Below are 16,254 nucleotides of genomic sequence, written 5' to 3'. Positions count from 1 at the left end.
TGCAATTTACTGCTGTTTAGTCATACAAGCTAACACTTTATTGAATTGGAACTTTTGAGCAAAACTGAAACAAGCTATCTTCTTCTGGCAATGTATTCAGTTTGTGTGAGTAGCATTATAGTAGGGAATCCGTTAGCCTACAACCTAACCAATAAATGAAAAGGGGACCAGCAATATCTAACATCAACATGTGACCCTGAATCACATTAGGCTACATACAATTCGACAGATCTTTCATCAAATTAATGGTTTATTGATATTAAATCTATTTCCTGTCTATGGCATTAGGATTGAGTGAGGTCAAGACATGATGGTTTTGACCAGTACATTCTATTTGCATGAAAGTCTGTAGGTTATGTTTAATCTAAGCACAAACTGTAGAATCATGTTCATGATTCGATTCTCATGTTTGTAAAATATGGCTATTGTGTTAGTGTTTAGGATATGGTTTGGTGCTGCTTTGTTATCAAATGTGCATCACATTGATCAAGTTATCTTCAAATGTACAGTTCTTTACAAATGTACAATCTACAATGTTCAGGCTACACAGCAACTCTGTTTTCAATGTAAAAATGCATAATCAGGATCCTCTCAAAATGTAACACGTTTGATGTATCATTTAGTAGAAGGGTGTAAAATGCTAAAAGAAAACATGCATTTTTTCAGGTCAATGACACAGCCAAAATGGAAGGAAAGAAGAAAATATGTACAGTGTCAATATGTGCATTCCTTCTTTCAACTATATCTTATCAACAAAAGATCAACTTTCTACGTTGTTAGGACCATTCTTAAAATAAAGAATGCATGGCAAATTATTAATTTCATTAACAATATTGCAAAAAAACATAAATTCATTTTTAGAAACAAAATTACAAAGATTACCAGGAGGGGGAAGGCAGGGAAAAGGGTGAGAATGGTTGTGTTGTGGAAATGAGTTCACAAAAAGGAAGTAAAGTCGTCCCAGTGTAATAACAAAAGAAATGTACCACTTTTGCTTAAGGAGACCAAACGATAGGTGTTTCATACCAGTTGAAATGTTCTGATTTAAAATGAAGCACCTTATGGCACAGGAGATTTTATCTGTTAAAACACCAAGGAGATTCTAAGATGCCATCTTGTATCTTGATATTATGCGTACAATTACATATAAGTTTAAGGAGGAACAACCACTGTTTGATACCCTCACGTAGGTATTGATAGGGGTAGCAATCAGGGATCAAGATATGGGACATGGGGTTAGATCTAGAGATGGGTGCAGGACGTTTGGGTGCCACTGCTAAACAACACTGCAACCAGTCTAGTTCTATGAGTTTGTGCAAAACCAATTAAATACCATTTAAGAACACAGATAAACCGCCATGGCATCCAGATTGAATAGATTGTGGAACTAATGACAACAGTGAAAAAAATATTTTGAAAACTCAAAGAAAGTATGGATAGTTATATTAATGGGGGTGTTTTATGTAAAACTAACAAGCATTTCAAAATGTATTTATCCTTGTTCTTTGGTTCTTACAGATCCATCACAACAATCAAACAGATGAGACTTGATTCGTGATAGGAAGAAAAAAACAAAGGCACTGTTTTGAAATTATTTTCATGACATTGCAGTATTATAATTCAAATTTGAAATATATGAGAGGTTGAAATGTATCAGAAAAACCCTTAAAACAATACGAAAATGTTATACTTGGAATATAAAATCTTGTACTTAAGTTGTTTTAACAGGTTTCATCAGAATGGTGAAAATATTCTGGGTCTTTGTTTGCCATGACAATATTTCAGTAAAATAATTTTTAATCACTTAATTTGTCATTTGTTTACAATATCTTCACATAAATTTGTTCACATAAAGACTTAAGGTTGTATTTAAATAATCCTCAATAGTTGCTAGAAATGTTGGACACTGCTTAAAATAATTTTCCAGAACGTTTTTAAAGATTAAACTAGATTACACATAACACAATCAAGGCTGCTACTGAGGAGCAATGGCAACAAGGGTGATTAATTTGATTGATGTATACATAGTAAAAACCTTTAGAAGTGTTTACATTAAGGTAACTAATTTAAATTGATGTTAAAAGTCAGTTTCATTAATCATTTTCATGGAAAAATTAATTATCTAATTAAATTTTCATTTCCAGTCAAAAGTAACATATTCAATTTACTATAATTTCAAAGTGAACGAGAAACTGCATACAATTACTGATCAAACCTTTTGGGTTCTAAACTTTGACTATTTTCCCACATACCTTTAATCATTAGCCTATTAGTAATTCTAGTAATGCAAGTATGTATGTATGTATGTATGTATGTATGTACAGTGGGGAAAATAAGTATTTGAACCCCTACCGATTTCGCAAGTTTGGCCACTTGCAAAGAAATGTGTGATCTAGAATTGTTTTGGTAGGTGTATTTTAAAAGTGAGAAACAGAATATAAACAAAAAAAATCAGAAAACTGCATTTTATAACATTTATGACTTTATTTGATGCAAAAAATAAGTATTTGAACCCCCAAGCAAACAGCAAGAATTCTGGCTCACAATGACCAGTTATGTGCCCAAGAAGCACACAGATTAGTCCTCATTAGGTCTAACAAGGTACACCAGATCTCAACTGGTGACGTTTATAAAAGAAACCTGTCCAAAGAATCATACTTCACACCTTCAACCTCACCACCATGGGCAAGACCAAAGAGTTGTCCAAGGACGTCAGAGATAAGATTGTAGACCTGCACAAGGCTGGAATGGGCTACAAAACCATTGGCAAGCAGCTTGGTGAGAAGCAGACAACTATTGGTGCGATTATTCGTAAATGGAAGCAACACCAAACAAATGTTAATCGCTCTAGGTCTGGGGCTCCATGTAAGATATCCCCTTGTGCGGTATCAGTGATCATTCGAAAGGTGCAGAATAACCCCAGAACAGGGGGAGCTTGTGAATGATCTCAAGGCAGCTTGGACCACAGTTGCCAAGAAAACCATTGGCAACACACCACAGCGTAATTTTTTGAAGTACTGCAGCACTCGCAAGGTCCCCCTGCTCAAGGAAGCGCATGTACAGGGCCATCTGAAGTTTGCCATTGCACACTTGAATGATTCTAAGGAGGATTGGGAGACAGAATGTGGTCAGATGATACCAAAATCAACTCGACTTGCCGTGTTTGACAGGGGGGGAATGCTGAATATGACCCCAAGAGTACATCATACCCACCATCAAGCATGGAGGCGAAAACATTATGCTTTGGGGCTGTTTCTCTGCCAAGGGTATAGGACGACTCCACCGCTTAAAGGGGACTATGGATGGGCCAATGTAATGTGGAATATTGGGCTTCAACCTCATTCCCTCCCATTGAAAACGCAACCTTAAAGATTTGGAGAGGATCTGCAAAGAGGAGTGGACCAAAATCCCTCCTGAGATGTGTGTAAACCTGGTGACGAACTACAAGACGTCTGACGTCTGTGCTTGCCAACAAGGGTTATTCCACCAAGTACTAAGTCAGTTTTGGTAGGGGTTGGCTGCCTAATATGCATATATGATGGTTATGGTGATGAAGAACAAATCAAATGGAACTGTAACAAGCTTGCTTGGAAGAGGACCCAAGTTTATTTTGCCCTGATGCATAGTGAGGGGGATGGTAGGAGAGGGAAAAAAATCCCTGAAGGATCACTTCTACTAGCATCTTGGGGTCACCATTAGACACCATCTCCATACCAACAGATTATTTGGAAGACATGTCAGAAGAAAAGCCTTCCCTGTCATTATAACACAAAAACAAGCGCCTGGCGTTTCCTACACGTTACTGGAACCATGTTCTATGGTCAGATGAAACGAAAACTGAACTTTCAAACTCCCTGCTTTGTTTTTTCCAACCTTAAAAGATGTAATGGGACTCAGTGCTGTTTTATTGGCAAAGGGAAGATGTACAAAGTACTAAATGCAGGGGTGTCAATAATTGTGGCACATGGTTTTGTTATAAATAATTATTTTATTAAAGTCTTTTTTTGTTCAATAGAATTTAAACATTTTTTAAAACTATTCTTTTCATTGTGAAACTAAGCAAACTCACCAAAAGATGAATTTGTTATAACCCCTTTACTTTTTTAACAGGGACGTCAGTAACTGCAGAGGCGACTGTAAACCCGGAGTTGAAGGCTATCATTTTGACTTTTACCAAAGACACCTCTGTACTATGTTTTCAAGTACAAAAGGTTGTTTACATTAATTGCATACGAGTATGAACAGATGTCTCATACGATCCTTCAATATGATTCTAATAATACACATCACCAAAGTACTCACAGGAGCCTTCCAGGTGGTCAAAAAGCAAAAATGTTTCTAGTCCCAAACAACTTGTAACTTTGAAAGCATAATTAAAATACAGTAATTTGAAACAGTAGTGTTCAGTCTATGCATCTTTCATTGGCTGTTTTAAGCTTGTGTAATTTTTTGAATTTTAAATGAATGCATTTAACCCTCTATGCCTTTTTTAAAGCTCTAGTACTATTTTTTATCACTTTGAGTTATAACATTATGGTAACCCAAACACTTATTTAGGATAGCAAAAAAAACTACATATTGCATTTAATATATGTAATATGGCAACACAGCTGAATTGGTGCGGGGGTTCCCTGGGATTTTACTATTCCTCTGTTTTCTCCATTTTGATTCTTGACATTTAATATAATATTATATACTGTATATATAATATTATTTATATTATATAAGTTGATATTGAACATTGATGACATGAGTTTTAAAGTTCTTTAATAACCAATGCAATACAAAAAAAGAAATCACAAATTAACAAATGCCAAAGCAAAGAGGTGCATAAAAAAAATTCAGTTTCATTCAGTGCGAGGCCATGATACTTCTGTGTTCCTCTTCAGGTTTGCCGGACCTTAGTACAATCAGAGCTGCCATGTTCTCTCAGAGACATCTGATACGATATTAAAAAATCACGTTGGTAATTTGCTGTGAGACTAAGCAGACAGCTCTTCCATAATGGTAAGTATAATGCATCATTCAGTCTTTCACACATCCAGTGTTCTGGAGCTTTGATGGCATTTCAAGGTTGAAGAAAAAAGCAAAAATCATTTGAAAAATGCAAATATGAATCCACAATGTCCATTTCTCTATCAAAGGTCCATTCAGATACGAGTCTCGGTCGAACATTATTTACAGCTCCAACACTGAGGGATACACCGATGACCCTGGGGACACAAGCAGACAGACAATTACATCCAGCAGCACATGCCAGACAAACGGACAAACACAGACCACCTTCAAAGCCCTGACAAACATTTACATTTTGTCATTTAGCAGACACTTTTGTCCAAAGTGACATTCAAGGGAGAGAACAGTCAAGCTAAGAGCAATAAAAACCTGGTGTAACAATAAATACTACTTTACATAAGAAATAGAAAAACGACATAGTACAGAAAAAGAAGTGCAGGAATGTAACTGCTGTAAGTGCAAGTTAAGCACTAGTGGAAACATCCCTTGCTGCCTGTCAGCTTCGTACTTTTTGGGCTACCTTGACCATCTGTGGGGTCTGCTTCAGGAACTTTCCAATCCTGCTTGCGTCCCTTTTCATACAGTCCCTTTAGAACTTTCCGGACATCATCATTGCCCCCTCGACTCAACTCCAAGTACTTCCTGTAGAGTGCCAGGGCTGTGCGGGCATCTTCAATACTGTCGTGTGTTTCACCCTGAATATTCAGATCTAAAAAAAAAAAAAAAAGAGTAATTTTTACAGGGATCAGAACTGCCTAGAGGTGTGAAACACATGAACAGTACAATATTAGTTATATAGGACCGGGACTAGGATCGATCGTTTCATAGGACTATGCCGGTAAAACAATACACAACGCATAGATAGACAAACACACATATTTCTGAAAAGAGCTATAAATACTAACCCAGAAAGTACCAGGCAAGGAAACGCAAAGAGATCATTCTCTTGCGTGGCATGTGGAAGAGGTACACAGTGTCGACAACCTGGTCTTTTGGCACCTAAAACCAAAGGCCATAAAACAGCTTATTACATCACTGTAAAAGAACAAACTGTTCTGAACACATATCAGGATATTTTCCAGACTGATGTTCAATTTTGCATTTTCAATATAACGAATAACCCTGCTATAAAAAGTAAAAATAACAATGTAAAGGCAAAATACGATGGACCGTATTTTGTTAATTAACTACAACTGATGCAGATTTATTTGTATTTAAAAATCAAGTCACTCTGAACATGAAGTCTGGATGTGGCATACCAATAAGTTAATCACACGGAAGTCCTTTTGTAAGCCATGGCCCACAAACCGAGCCCCTGTGTCAATGAGGAAGCGCAGCTTGAGGTAAGTGGACTTGAGGGTAGTTAAGTGCTTGGAGGAGATCTTTGCATCAAGATCACCAGGCTTGATTCCAGAGTACTGGGTCAGGTAGTCAACAACCTACAAGTATAAAATGATCCAGAGAAACCATTAGGATAACAAGAAATGAATTTGTGAATTTTTTTTATATTATCAGCATTATTACATAATGACTTGCTGTGCTACCTTGTTCATAGCCTACCAACAACCTACAAGTATAAAATGATCCAGAGAAACCATTAGGAATAACAAGAAATTAATTTGTGAAAAAATGCAATATTATCAGCATTATTACATAATGACTTGCTGTACTACCTTGTTCATAGCCTACCAGCAACCTTTATCAGTACAGTGCTCTAAAAGAGTTACCTGCTCTTGGGTGGAAATATAGTCATCTATGAAGGGCACTCCCTCGTTGGGCCCCTGGCCCCTGACACATGTGATACGAGCCACAGACATCTGGCTAGGCTTGATGGTGGATTTTGTGCCGTCGCTGCGTAGCTCTGCCTCCTCCTACCATTGTCCAACAGAGAAGAGAAGAACAAGCACTCGCTTAGAGCTACATCTCAAGCCAAAAGTCTCAGGGAACAACTTTGGTTGTAGATTTTACATTACAGTTCCATACATCATTTTACTCAATATGGGCTGCGTACACTCATTGTTATGTTAGAATATCCTTCTTCTGACATTTACAATGACTTATGTATCAATGTTTAACGGCCAGTGAGGTATTTACTGATCTATCTCTTGGTATCTCCCAAGCTGAACACGTCACATCCATACCTGATTGAGTGTGACAAACTCAGCGTCCAGTCCCACCAGATCCGACGTCTGGGGCATCTCGCTGACCATGAGGGGGACGAAGGTGGCATGACTCTTCCTCTGCTTACGTGCCAGGGAGGCCTCGGTCAGAAGCACACTGGCCTCAATGGGATTTTTAACTAGAGAATAATAATGATAAAAAAACCTCAGACACACTTCATAATTTAGGCTCTCTGGGCTCTGTTAAGCGCCTAGAGGCAATTGTATTGTTATGGCGCTATACAAATAAAATTGAATTGAAAATTGAATTGAATTGAATTGAATTGAATTGAATTGAATTGAATTGAATTGAATTGAATTGAATAACACAGGAGTAAAAGTAGACCAGGGTGGGAGAGCAAGTGAATGAGGCTCTTACTGCGCAGGTCATATTTTGAGTGGTAGTCCCTCTTGGCGTAGTAGAGAATAGCTGGTATCTTCCAGTTCACATCAAACTGGGCGGCTTCAGTCTGCCCGAAACAAAAGGACACAAGGGTCTTAGATGTCTGAGATTCATGTTGAGATGTCCCTTCTGGGTAAAGCGGGTCTAATGAAGATTTGGAATTGCTGGAGCCATATTTGATTTACCTTGTCGATGGGTTCGATCAGGAAGTCGTTGAACAGATACCACTGCTGGTGCGTTACACCCTGAGCACAAACAAATGTGGTCAATCTTTGGAATCAACCTTCAAAAGCCCTTGATGCCTCAGATGTCCATGCGCCCCACTCACCTCCTTCCTCTGGTGGTAGGTCTCCCCTACTTTGATATGGGCCACCAGGTTGCCACCGGTGCGGGCGTCCAGCAAGTGCGAGAGTGTCACCACCAGATCATAAACAGCAGCCCCCTCATCCTCCTCTGCTTGGCTTAGCTACAAATTAGCCAACAGAATATCTCCTCAGTTTCTTTCGAAAAGCACAGTAAGTTACAAATGTTGCCATCCCTTGTTACACACGGCACTGTCAGAACCGTGCTAACCACGATTACAATATGCACCGCAGCTGCTGAGTCAGTGCTGAGTCAGTGATGAGTCAGTGCTGAGTCAGTGATGAGTCAGTGATGAGTCAGTGATGAGTCAGTGGTGAGTCAGTGCTGAGTCAGTGATGAGTCAGTGATGAGTCAGTGATGAGAACAGACATCCTAGAAGGATGAAAACCTCAAAGGAAATCTGCCTGGAGAGCCCAAAAACATTTAGTTATAATGTATTATATTAAGAGGCAGTGAACTTGGCCTCACCATCTCGGCAGGTTATTTTAAGGAGGAAGGTAGCGGCCATGCTGTGGCTGCCCCATGACTTACCTCCTCTCCCTCAGGCCAGCTGCTGACCTCCAGACCCTTGGTCTTGCTGATAGACATCTTCATGCTGAGCGGGATCCACACATGCTTCAGGTCCTCCGCCTTGGTGGCAAAGGTCAGGCCTTCCACAGGCTGCTCATTCCTACACGGAGCCAAGCACACTGGATGACCACACAACGCACGCCATGTTTACGTGGCCATTCATACCATACTACATCCGGACGTTTTCAATGGCAACAACCATCATTATATTCACATGATGGTGTTGGTTTTGGTTAATATGGGAGTCGGGTATTAGCATTTCATTCAGCATTACTTTGACTTACTCTAAGCACCATTCTGTTGGTGGGAGAGGTTCAGGCTTCGGCTTTGGTGGTTCTGCAGCTTCTTTCTTCACGGCTTTGTTATAAGCATACTGCAGCACAAAGAGATTCAGTCGCAATCTTAGAACCGAGTGAGGCTCTTTGAAAACCTACTTATTGGAGAATTGACCTATTAAGCTGTTTGTTGACAGAAACTACTTCATACACGTGGGCTGCAGAAGAATCTTTTCAGATTGAATAGGGCAATATTATCTGTCATTTTGAAAAGAGGGGTGATTTGCCTATCATGGCTTACCTATTCTGACAGACTCTCTATATAACATGAAGAAATCTTGGGGACATTTATAAAAAAAAAAAAAAATAGCTAAGACAGATGGTAGGACTACTCAGAAGATTGCCTGTGAGGATGAAGCCCTGACCACAGCAGGTTCGACACAAACATCTGCATCTCACCTCTGCCTGCGTTTTCCAGAACTCCACCTCCTTCACACTGTTCACCTCGCAGTTGATGACCAGCACATCAGGCAGGCAACGGATGTTACGCGTCTGCACCTGAGGACAGACAAGACAGAAAGCTGTTGGACCTCTGGTGTGCTGAAGAGTGTGTGTGTGTGTGTGTGTGTGTGTGTGTGTGTGTGGGGGGGGGGGGGGGGGGGGGGGGGGCTTACTGTAGGTTGGTACTTCTCGCAGTTCTCACACCAGGCCTGCGTACTCTGCTCCAGACAGATGCTCTTCTTCAGGATCTCCGTAAATTCATGCTCTTTGGAGGTTTTCTCTGAGGTAAAAACAGGAACAATTAAAAGTTATTCAAATATTTTTGGAGGCTACAAATATTGTTACAAGAAATGGAAACATGAAGTACAATAATGGTTTCATTGAGCCAGGAATGGGACTGGTAAGACACATCAGTCCAAGGATTGCTCCGATTAATCAAGTCCAGGTTAAAATAAGGAAAGTGTAAGTCTTTAAACTCCGTAGTGTAAAACATGTCAGTTGCGTAAAAGATGTCCACTTCTGCAGCATGAGTGACCTACAGCGTGGCAACTAGCGTGGACAAAGTCTTTGGGCTAACCCGGCTGAATGAAGAGAGTGAGTGCGGGTCCAGGAACTGACCAGTGGTGTTCTGTTCGGGGTAGTGCAAGGTAAAGAGCAGCGTCAGCGAGGAGCGTACAGTCTCCTTCCCACAGCGGCACAGGCTGCTGTTCTCCACCTCACAGCCAAACAGACGGCCAATCACAGACTCTGCCGATGAGCCCTGGGCACTGTCACAGGGACACAACAGAACAGGGACAAAACATTTTTTAATAAACATTACAACACTGGCGAGGCTACCCTTCACTTGGTGCGGCGAAAATGTGATGCTCCCCGTTTTCTTTCTGCTTGTACACAATATTAGAAATAACCCGGCATAAACCCTTCTTACAGCGACAGTTCTGCAAGTGTGCCACCTGGCCTGAGGGCCCCCCTCACCTGCTGGTGGACCCCCGGTAGGCCTGTGGCCCCTCCTGCTCCTGGGTCTCCTGGTGCAGCTGGGTGAGGATGAAGCGGTTCCAGCTCTGGACGAGGCGGCCCAGTCTGGCCTTGCCTGTCTGCTCGTCCGAGTCGGCCAGGATCAGGCCCAAAGCAGACGCCTCGGGAATGGTGCGGAAAGCCCGCAAAAAGTTACTGGCCTAAAAGAGGGTTAGAAGAAAATGCAGGAAGGGAGCAGGCCAGGGAAGGAAAGGTGAACACACAGACTGTGAAAGGGGAATTTGGGGAAGCATAGAGCCTATATATGTCCACTTACTGGAGGCATCATTACATCAAGTTAATTCAGTGGGCCTCTTCCCAATCAGAAGCATCCCAAAACTATCAATGACAGGCCTGTAGTGGTGCTTGCATTACACCTATGCACTGCTCACAGCGCTGTGTGCTGCCACAAATGCATCAACTGCCACATGCACACAAGGAATAGTTTGCCATAATGCTTTCAATGAAAAAAAAGCACTGGAGTCCTACATTGCCCTGTGGCTGTGCTGACCAACCTGACAGGGGTCTCCTCTAGACAGGTCCAGCATGTGGAAAAGGAATCCAAGTTCACAGGCCAGGCAGAACTCCTTCTGACACAGGTGATTCTGCACAAGGCACCGGATTGGCTCCAGGAAGTACAGCACCTGCAGTGGTCACAGCATATGGGGAACAAAAGGACAACAGTTACTTTTTTTTTTTTTTTTTTTTTTTAAGATTTATTTTTGGGCTTTTTTGCCTTTAATCGATAGTGCAGTTAAGAGTGGGACAGGAAATGAGAGGGAGAAGAGGTGGGGAGTGGACTGGAGAAATGACATTGGGCCGGATTCGAACCCGTGTCCTCCATGGGCGTCAAGCCCGAATGTGGTCGGGACTACTGCTTGTGCCACAGTGCCCCCCAACAGTTACTTTTTAATAATAAATGATTGTATTATGTTAAAGGGTTGTCATGATGAAATGTGTCTCTCTACTTAGAATGGTCTCTTTACTTTGAGAAACAAATTGATTTTAAAGACAACTAAGTTCTTTCATGAATATAAAAATAAAACAGATAATGTGGGACTATGGTCGAAAACATCCAAGAATATCTGAATTTGTTTTAATTTGGCAACAATGTAATTTTAATTCGTTTTGGTAAAATTACTAACAATGCGCGTCCCAAAGAGGCAAAACGTAGGGTACTTAAACTGAACAACTGAGGTACAGATCTTAGCAGAAATAACGTACTAATTACAGATTATTTCAATTCGATGCCAGTAACATCTGACAGTTCATCCATATTATATCATATGGAAATCTATTCCACTATACCTGGATCATGCTGTTGCAGTATGCATTGGGAATATGAGGCTCCAGACCAGCGAAGAGTGTCCTGTTGTAATGCTTGAAGTCGAAGTCCTCAAGTCCAAGTTTGGAGTATTTAATAGTGACCTAGACATAAACACCAAATAGATGGAATCAGAAAGCTAGTAATGAAAATGCAAGAGACAGTAAGGTAAATTTATATTTCAGGTCAGAGCATTGACACCTTGCGATATTTCTTAGGGACCATGTATAAGTGTGGCTCTTCATCTCGACCAATGGGGGACTCTGGTTCTTGGTTGTAACTATCGTACTCCAGCTCGATCTCTTTGATCTTGTAGGGAACCTGTTTGAAGGCACAAAGCTTCAGTCAGTTACACTTGTGGTGTCCAAATAGGTAAAGCTGATGAACAGATTGGATATATATCCAATTCATCAGGTTCATCACTTACCTGATTTCGGGGGCGTGTGCGAGGATTGGGGGCGTAGCCAATGAAGCCCACTGTTTTCATGGTGCGCAGAATTTCTGCATCTACAGCGGGTGCACGTCTGTGGATTTTATTAAAAAAGAAAACACTGAGGTCAAGTACCCTTGCAATACCTCACTACCATCAGCAGGTGGCAACCTTAATCTCTAAACACAGTCACCAAACTGTTCATGTTCAAATGAAACACTAAGGTTATAAATAAGATGCATTTTCACAAACAATACCCTGTCAACACATATCTACTAAGCGGCAATAACACAACACCTTTTGAATATATAAGACATGAATACGGACAAGTAAAGAAATAGAGGCAGTAACACTACTAATAGCACTAATAATACCCAAAAAGACACACCATTAAACCCTAAACACTATATCTGTACTTGTTAAGCAATAAAGAAAGGATTTGGCAGCTTTGCAAATGCACCTAGGGCTAGGCGTCGCCAGTGTGGAGGACCAGTCAGAGATCAGGGACTCTTGTGTCAGTGGGGTGGGGATGAGAGAGAGCGGCATCAGGTCATGCCCCCAGTCCAGCTGAGGAAGAGAGTCCACCTGGCAGGGCAGGGCAAAGTCTGTCTCACGCGAGTACCCGTTGAAGGACACCTCGGGCGAGCTGGACCACAGGTGCACGCCGCCACCCGAGTCCCCAAAGGACAGCGCCTGCTTGTTGGAGGACACGTCGAAGCTCATGAGCAGCTGGCCCCCTGTGTTGACGTGGAAGATGTCGGCCAGACTAGCCAAGCCAGTGGGCTCACAGAACTGACACTGGCCTTCAGGAAGGGAAATGAGAGGGAAGACACATTAGAAATCACTATTTCACGCACAATAGGGTTGGATAATGATTTCACCTCATCATCTGATGACAACATATAGGTATTAAGTGATATGCTATTTATTGATAACAAGAGTCTTTTCAATTACCGCTGCATAAATAGACAGGAAGTTTGTACAGTCGTGTACTGTGACACATTTTTCAGTTTTGGACCGTTCCAGATGCTCCCATAGATGGTAAATAAGCAATGGTAGCAATATCCAGAAAATCTATCCAAAGAATCCCTGTTCTCTAGTATCCAAAACATCAATACCCAAAAATGTCAACTTAAGCCAAGTCAACTTAAGTGCCACAAATCAAATCAGACAGAACTGTATGGAGAGGGAGTGTAGGAGCGCACCACTCTGAGAGGTGATGAGCAGACGGGCGGTGTACGTGGGAATGAAGCGCAGGAAGAGCGGATCCACGTGCACCTGGAGCGGCGTGATGGCACGCATCATGCGCAGGTCGTATACCATGAGGAAGCGGTCACAGGCCAGGCCGTTCAGCCCCCGACTGGAAAAGCCACACGCTGCCAGCAGGTTGCCATGCACGTCGAAGTCGGACAGGCTGCCCGAGTAGGCATCAAACTCGTGCTCCATCTTGAAGGAGCGAAGGTCACGTAGGGACATCTGCATGTTGATGCAAGAAGGGAGACGGGTGGAATGGGGCGTAGAGGGAGTGACGTATGTATAACATAAAATGATAAAAACATTCTCTCAATCAAGCAACCAATTATTGAGTGACATATTAATAGTATCTTACCTTGCCAGATGTGGTTCCACAGAAGAAGAAACGGTTGGACTGCCTAATGATGGCTACTCCTGGAGCTTCCACGTCAAACTAAGTAAGTAATTAGACCACAATACATCTTGCACATATGGTTGCAGGCATTCCATACAATCAAAAGCAATAAAGTTTGAGCAATGACGAGATCCAGCTGTATATTGGAGAAAATATACACATTATAGACAACTGTCCTCACCTTCTGGGTCTCTTGCACAGTGTTGAGGTCAACCTCTGACACATAGTTCTGAAGTCCACCCATTAGCAATGTGTTGTTGTCAGTCAACAGCAAACTGTGCATGTCAGCTCCCTCCTCCATTCTACATCACACATCACAGACAGATGTCTCAAGCTCCACTTTTGTCAAATGTACTTTTTGTAATCATGAAGCAATTGCAATAACATAAAATGACAATCTATCATTAAGTTTATCTCACGGGTAGTCAAACATGACAAGTCCACCACGAGTATGGCACTTGAGGTTGCTCTTGGTTAGGAACAACACGCCTGTCTCCATGCTCTGGATTTGACGGACCTCGTCAGTTAGATGCGCCTGGTATGAAGAGTACCGGCCCATGGTAGAACCAAAGAAGGAACTGACATGACCCTACAGAAAAGGAAATCAGTATGTCAGAAAAAAGGAAGGTCAATACAAGTTTATCTTCAGAGTCAGTTAGTGACCTGGTTTCCTTAACTAATCTTTTCATTTTTGCAATGAGGTGGGTGTGCAATCTAGTGATGGGCAGAACATCAGTATTTGAACTGCTCTAGTAAGCAGTGGAGGAACTTTGCCTTGTGAGTCAAACATACTTTTAGGAATATGATAACACATCAGAGACAGCAGGGCCTAATAACTCAAGGTGCAAGCTGAACAAAACGTAAGGTATCCCTAACCCGGTGGTTCCCCATCCAGAGAAGCTCCTCTTGTACATCAAAGTGTGTCGCTGTGACGGGAATACCAACTTCCGCAGCGACGCTATGTAGCTCCGAAAACATCCCCTCCAGAAGATGCAAAGAGTCAGCCCCAGGCACCTCGAGGCCATCTTGGTCTAGCTCCACACCTTGTAACAGCGAAGGGTCGAGCCTCGGATCTAGGGAGGGTTCTAGACCTTGTTCAAGGCTACCATGTAACCCGGACGAGTAATCGCCCAATCCAGGATCGTGTCCCTCGAAGTTCATCATGAGGACAGTTCTGCTGAATGACACATAACGTTATCACATTTACAAAATGTACAACATGCAACTGTCTAAGAGAGCAAATTGTATGGCAACAAACGAATGAACTTGTCCAGTTCATTCTGAAAATAAAGACACTAACTAAGAGTTGGATAATCAGACTGTAACGTTTACCATACGAATGAATGAATAGGCATTCGCCTACTTTATTTACCCATAGCTAACGTTAGCATCCTGCATATAATGCCCTTGCAGAATAATGTTTATTTTAGGATACTCTGTAGGAGTTTGGATCAACCCTTTAAGTCACTGCATAAACAAAATGCTCAGTTTTTTTTTATTTCAATTCATCCTCTTGTAGCATGCTCCACAAAACAAGTCAACTTTCGCCAGCTAGCTATATAGCTAGCAAACCAGCTAGGGTAACGTTAGCTGGCAAGCTAATTCAAACTACCAGCTACCTAACGTTAGCTAAGACAAGGGAGGTTAAAATGAACTTTGTGAAGATCAAGTGAAGAGTTTCTCCAAACTCCAGAAAATACAGCATGGCCCCGCATATCTATTGCAGTTTTGCCTACCGTTTAACACTGAGATAGTCCACTGCCCTACATTAAGTTGCCCATGGTCTCACCAACAATAACATTCGCGCACTTCCTCTAAGAAAGGCGCGTCATTACTTCACTTTGAACGTAGCCAATTATCTTCGCTGTTAGGAAAACGTCACTTCTTGTCATTAGCGATATAGGAGTAGTAGTATGGGAGTAAAATAAACAAAAATAAAAATTATAGTATATGAGTCGACCGGAACTTTTTAGTTTTAAGTATTACCATTCTGTTGTGGGGTGTGAATTAAGAGTTGTCTGTAACCATGGACAACACTCCAGAATCTCTTATGTGATACGATGTATCCCATAGTCATGAATAATGGATCAAAAACATGTCGCTAAATTCTTCATTTCTTCTTCATGCTGAGGAGTGGGCTACAGGTAGCGCATGTTGTACCGTGGATAAGGGCATTTCTTTACGGATTCCGGGTACAGCATGCAGTTGCATGCAGCTGTTGCCAGCCAGTTGTGCACTGTTGTGTATCTCGCCACCCTTGCTATCCTAACTAAAATTCACATGCACCATGTTAGCCAAGCCAACACAAACATAACTCATCAAAACTAAACTAAACTAAATTCCCTTACAACTTTCAGGGCAGCCTCTCCTCATCCTTCTATATCATATTACGCAAATACTGATCAGAATTATTTTTAATGGCCAAGTATATTTACACATAGCCTACAGGAAATGAACTCAGTGTGGTTGGTGCATAGGACATAAAACACATCACATACCAACAAAATAGCAAAAACAAGAATAAAAGACAAATATTTTACACAATAGAATA

General features: G+C 41.5%; 1 protein-coding gene across 3 annotated transcripts; it reads right to left on the bottom strand.

Annotated features, from left to right (window-relative positions):
- Positions 1 to 4,745: 4,745 nt before the first annotated feature.
- Positions 4,746 to 15,512, bottom strand: pan2 (poly(A) specific ribonuclease subunit PAN2). Of its 3 annotated transcripts, none has more exons than XM_080853554.1 (26): positions 15,440 to 15,512; positions 14,580 to 14,880; positions 14,123 to 14,292; positions 13,885 to 14,005; positions 13,665 to 13,742; positions 13,261 to 13,531; positions 12,516 to 12,858; positions 12,053 to 12,149; positions 11,827 to 11,946; positions 11,610 to 11,729; positions 10,817 to 10,945; positions 10,263 to 10,462; positions 9,906 to 10,054; positions 9,461 to 9,567; positions 9,246 to 9,344; positions 8,796 to 8,884; positions 8,473 to 8,611; positions 7,907 to 8,044; positions 7,764 to 7,823; positions 7,555 to 7,645; positions 7,158 to 7,315; positions 6,744 to 6,887; positions 6,276 to 6,455; positions 5,922 to 6,015; positions 5,525 to 5,725; positions 4,746 to 5,213 (listed from the first exon to the last, which is right to left on the bottom strand). In XM_080853554.1, exons 2-26 carry the CDS (start codon positions 14,865 to 14,867, stop codon positions 5,179 to 5,181), a joined length of 3,621 nt encoding a protein of 1,206 aa, XP_080709680.1. In that variant the 5' UTR covers positions 14,868 to 14,880; positions 15,440 to 15,512; the 3' UTR covers positions 4,746 to 5,178. The 3 variants fall into 3 exon arrangements, with proteins under 3 accessions (XP_080709680.1, XP_080709679.1, XP_080709681.1); XM_080853553.1 differs by having other exon boundaries at positions 14,580 to 14,877; positions 15,440 to 15,492; XM_080853555.1 differs by having other exon boundaries at positions 5,537 to 5,725; positions 14,580 to 14,877; positions 15,440 to 15,492.
- Positions 15,513 to 16,254: the final 742 nt, after the last annotated feature.

The sequence above is a fragment of the Sprattus sprattus genome, assembly GCF_963457725.1.
Source record: "Sprattus sprattus genome assembly, chromosome: 16".
Lineage (NCBI taxonomy): Eukaryota > Metazoa > Chordata > Actinopteri > Clupeiformes > Clupeidae > Sprattus > Sprattus sprattus.
This window is presented reverse-complemented; position numbering and strand designations above follow the sequence as displayed.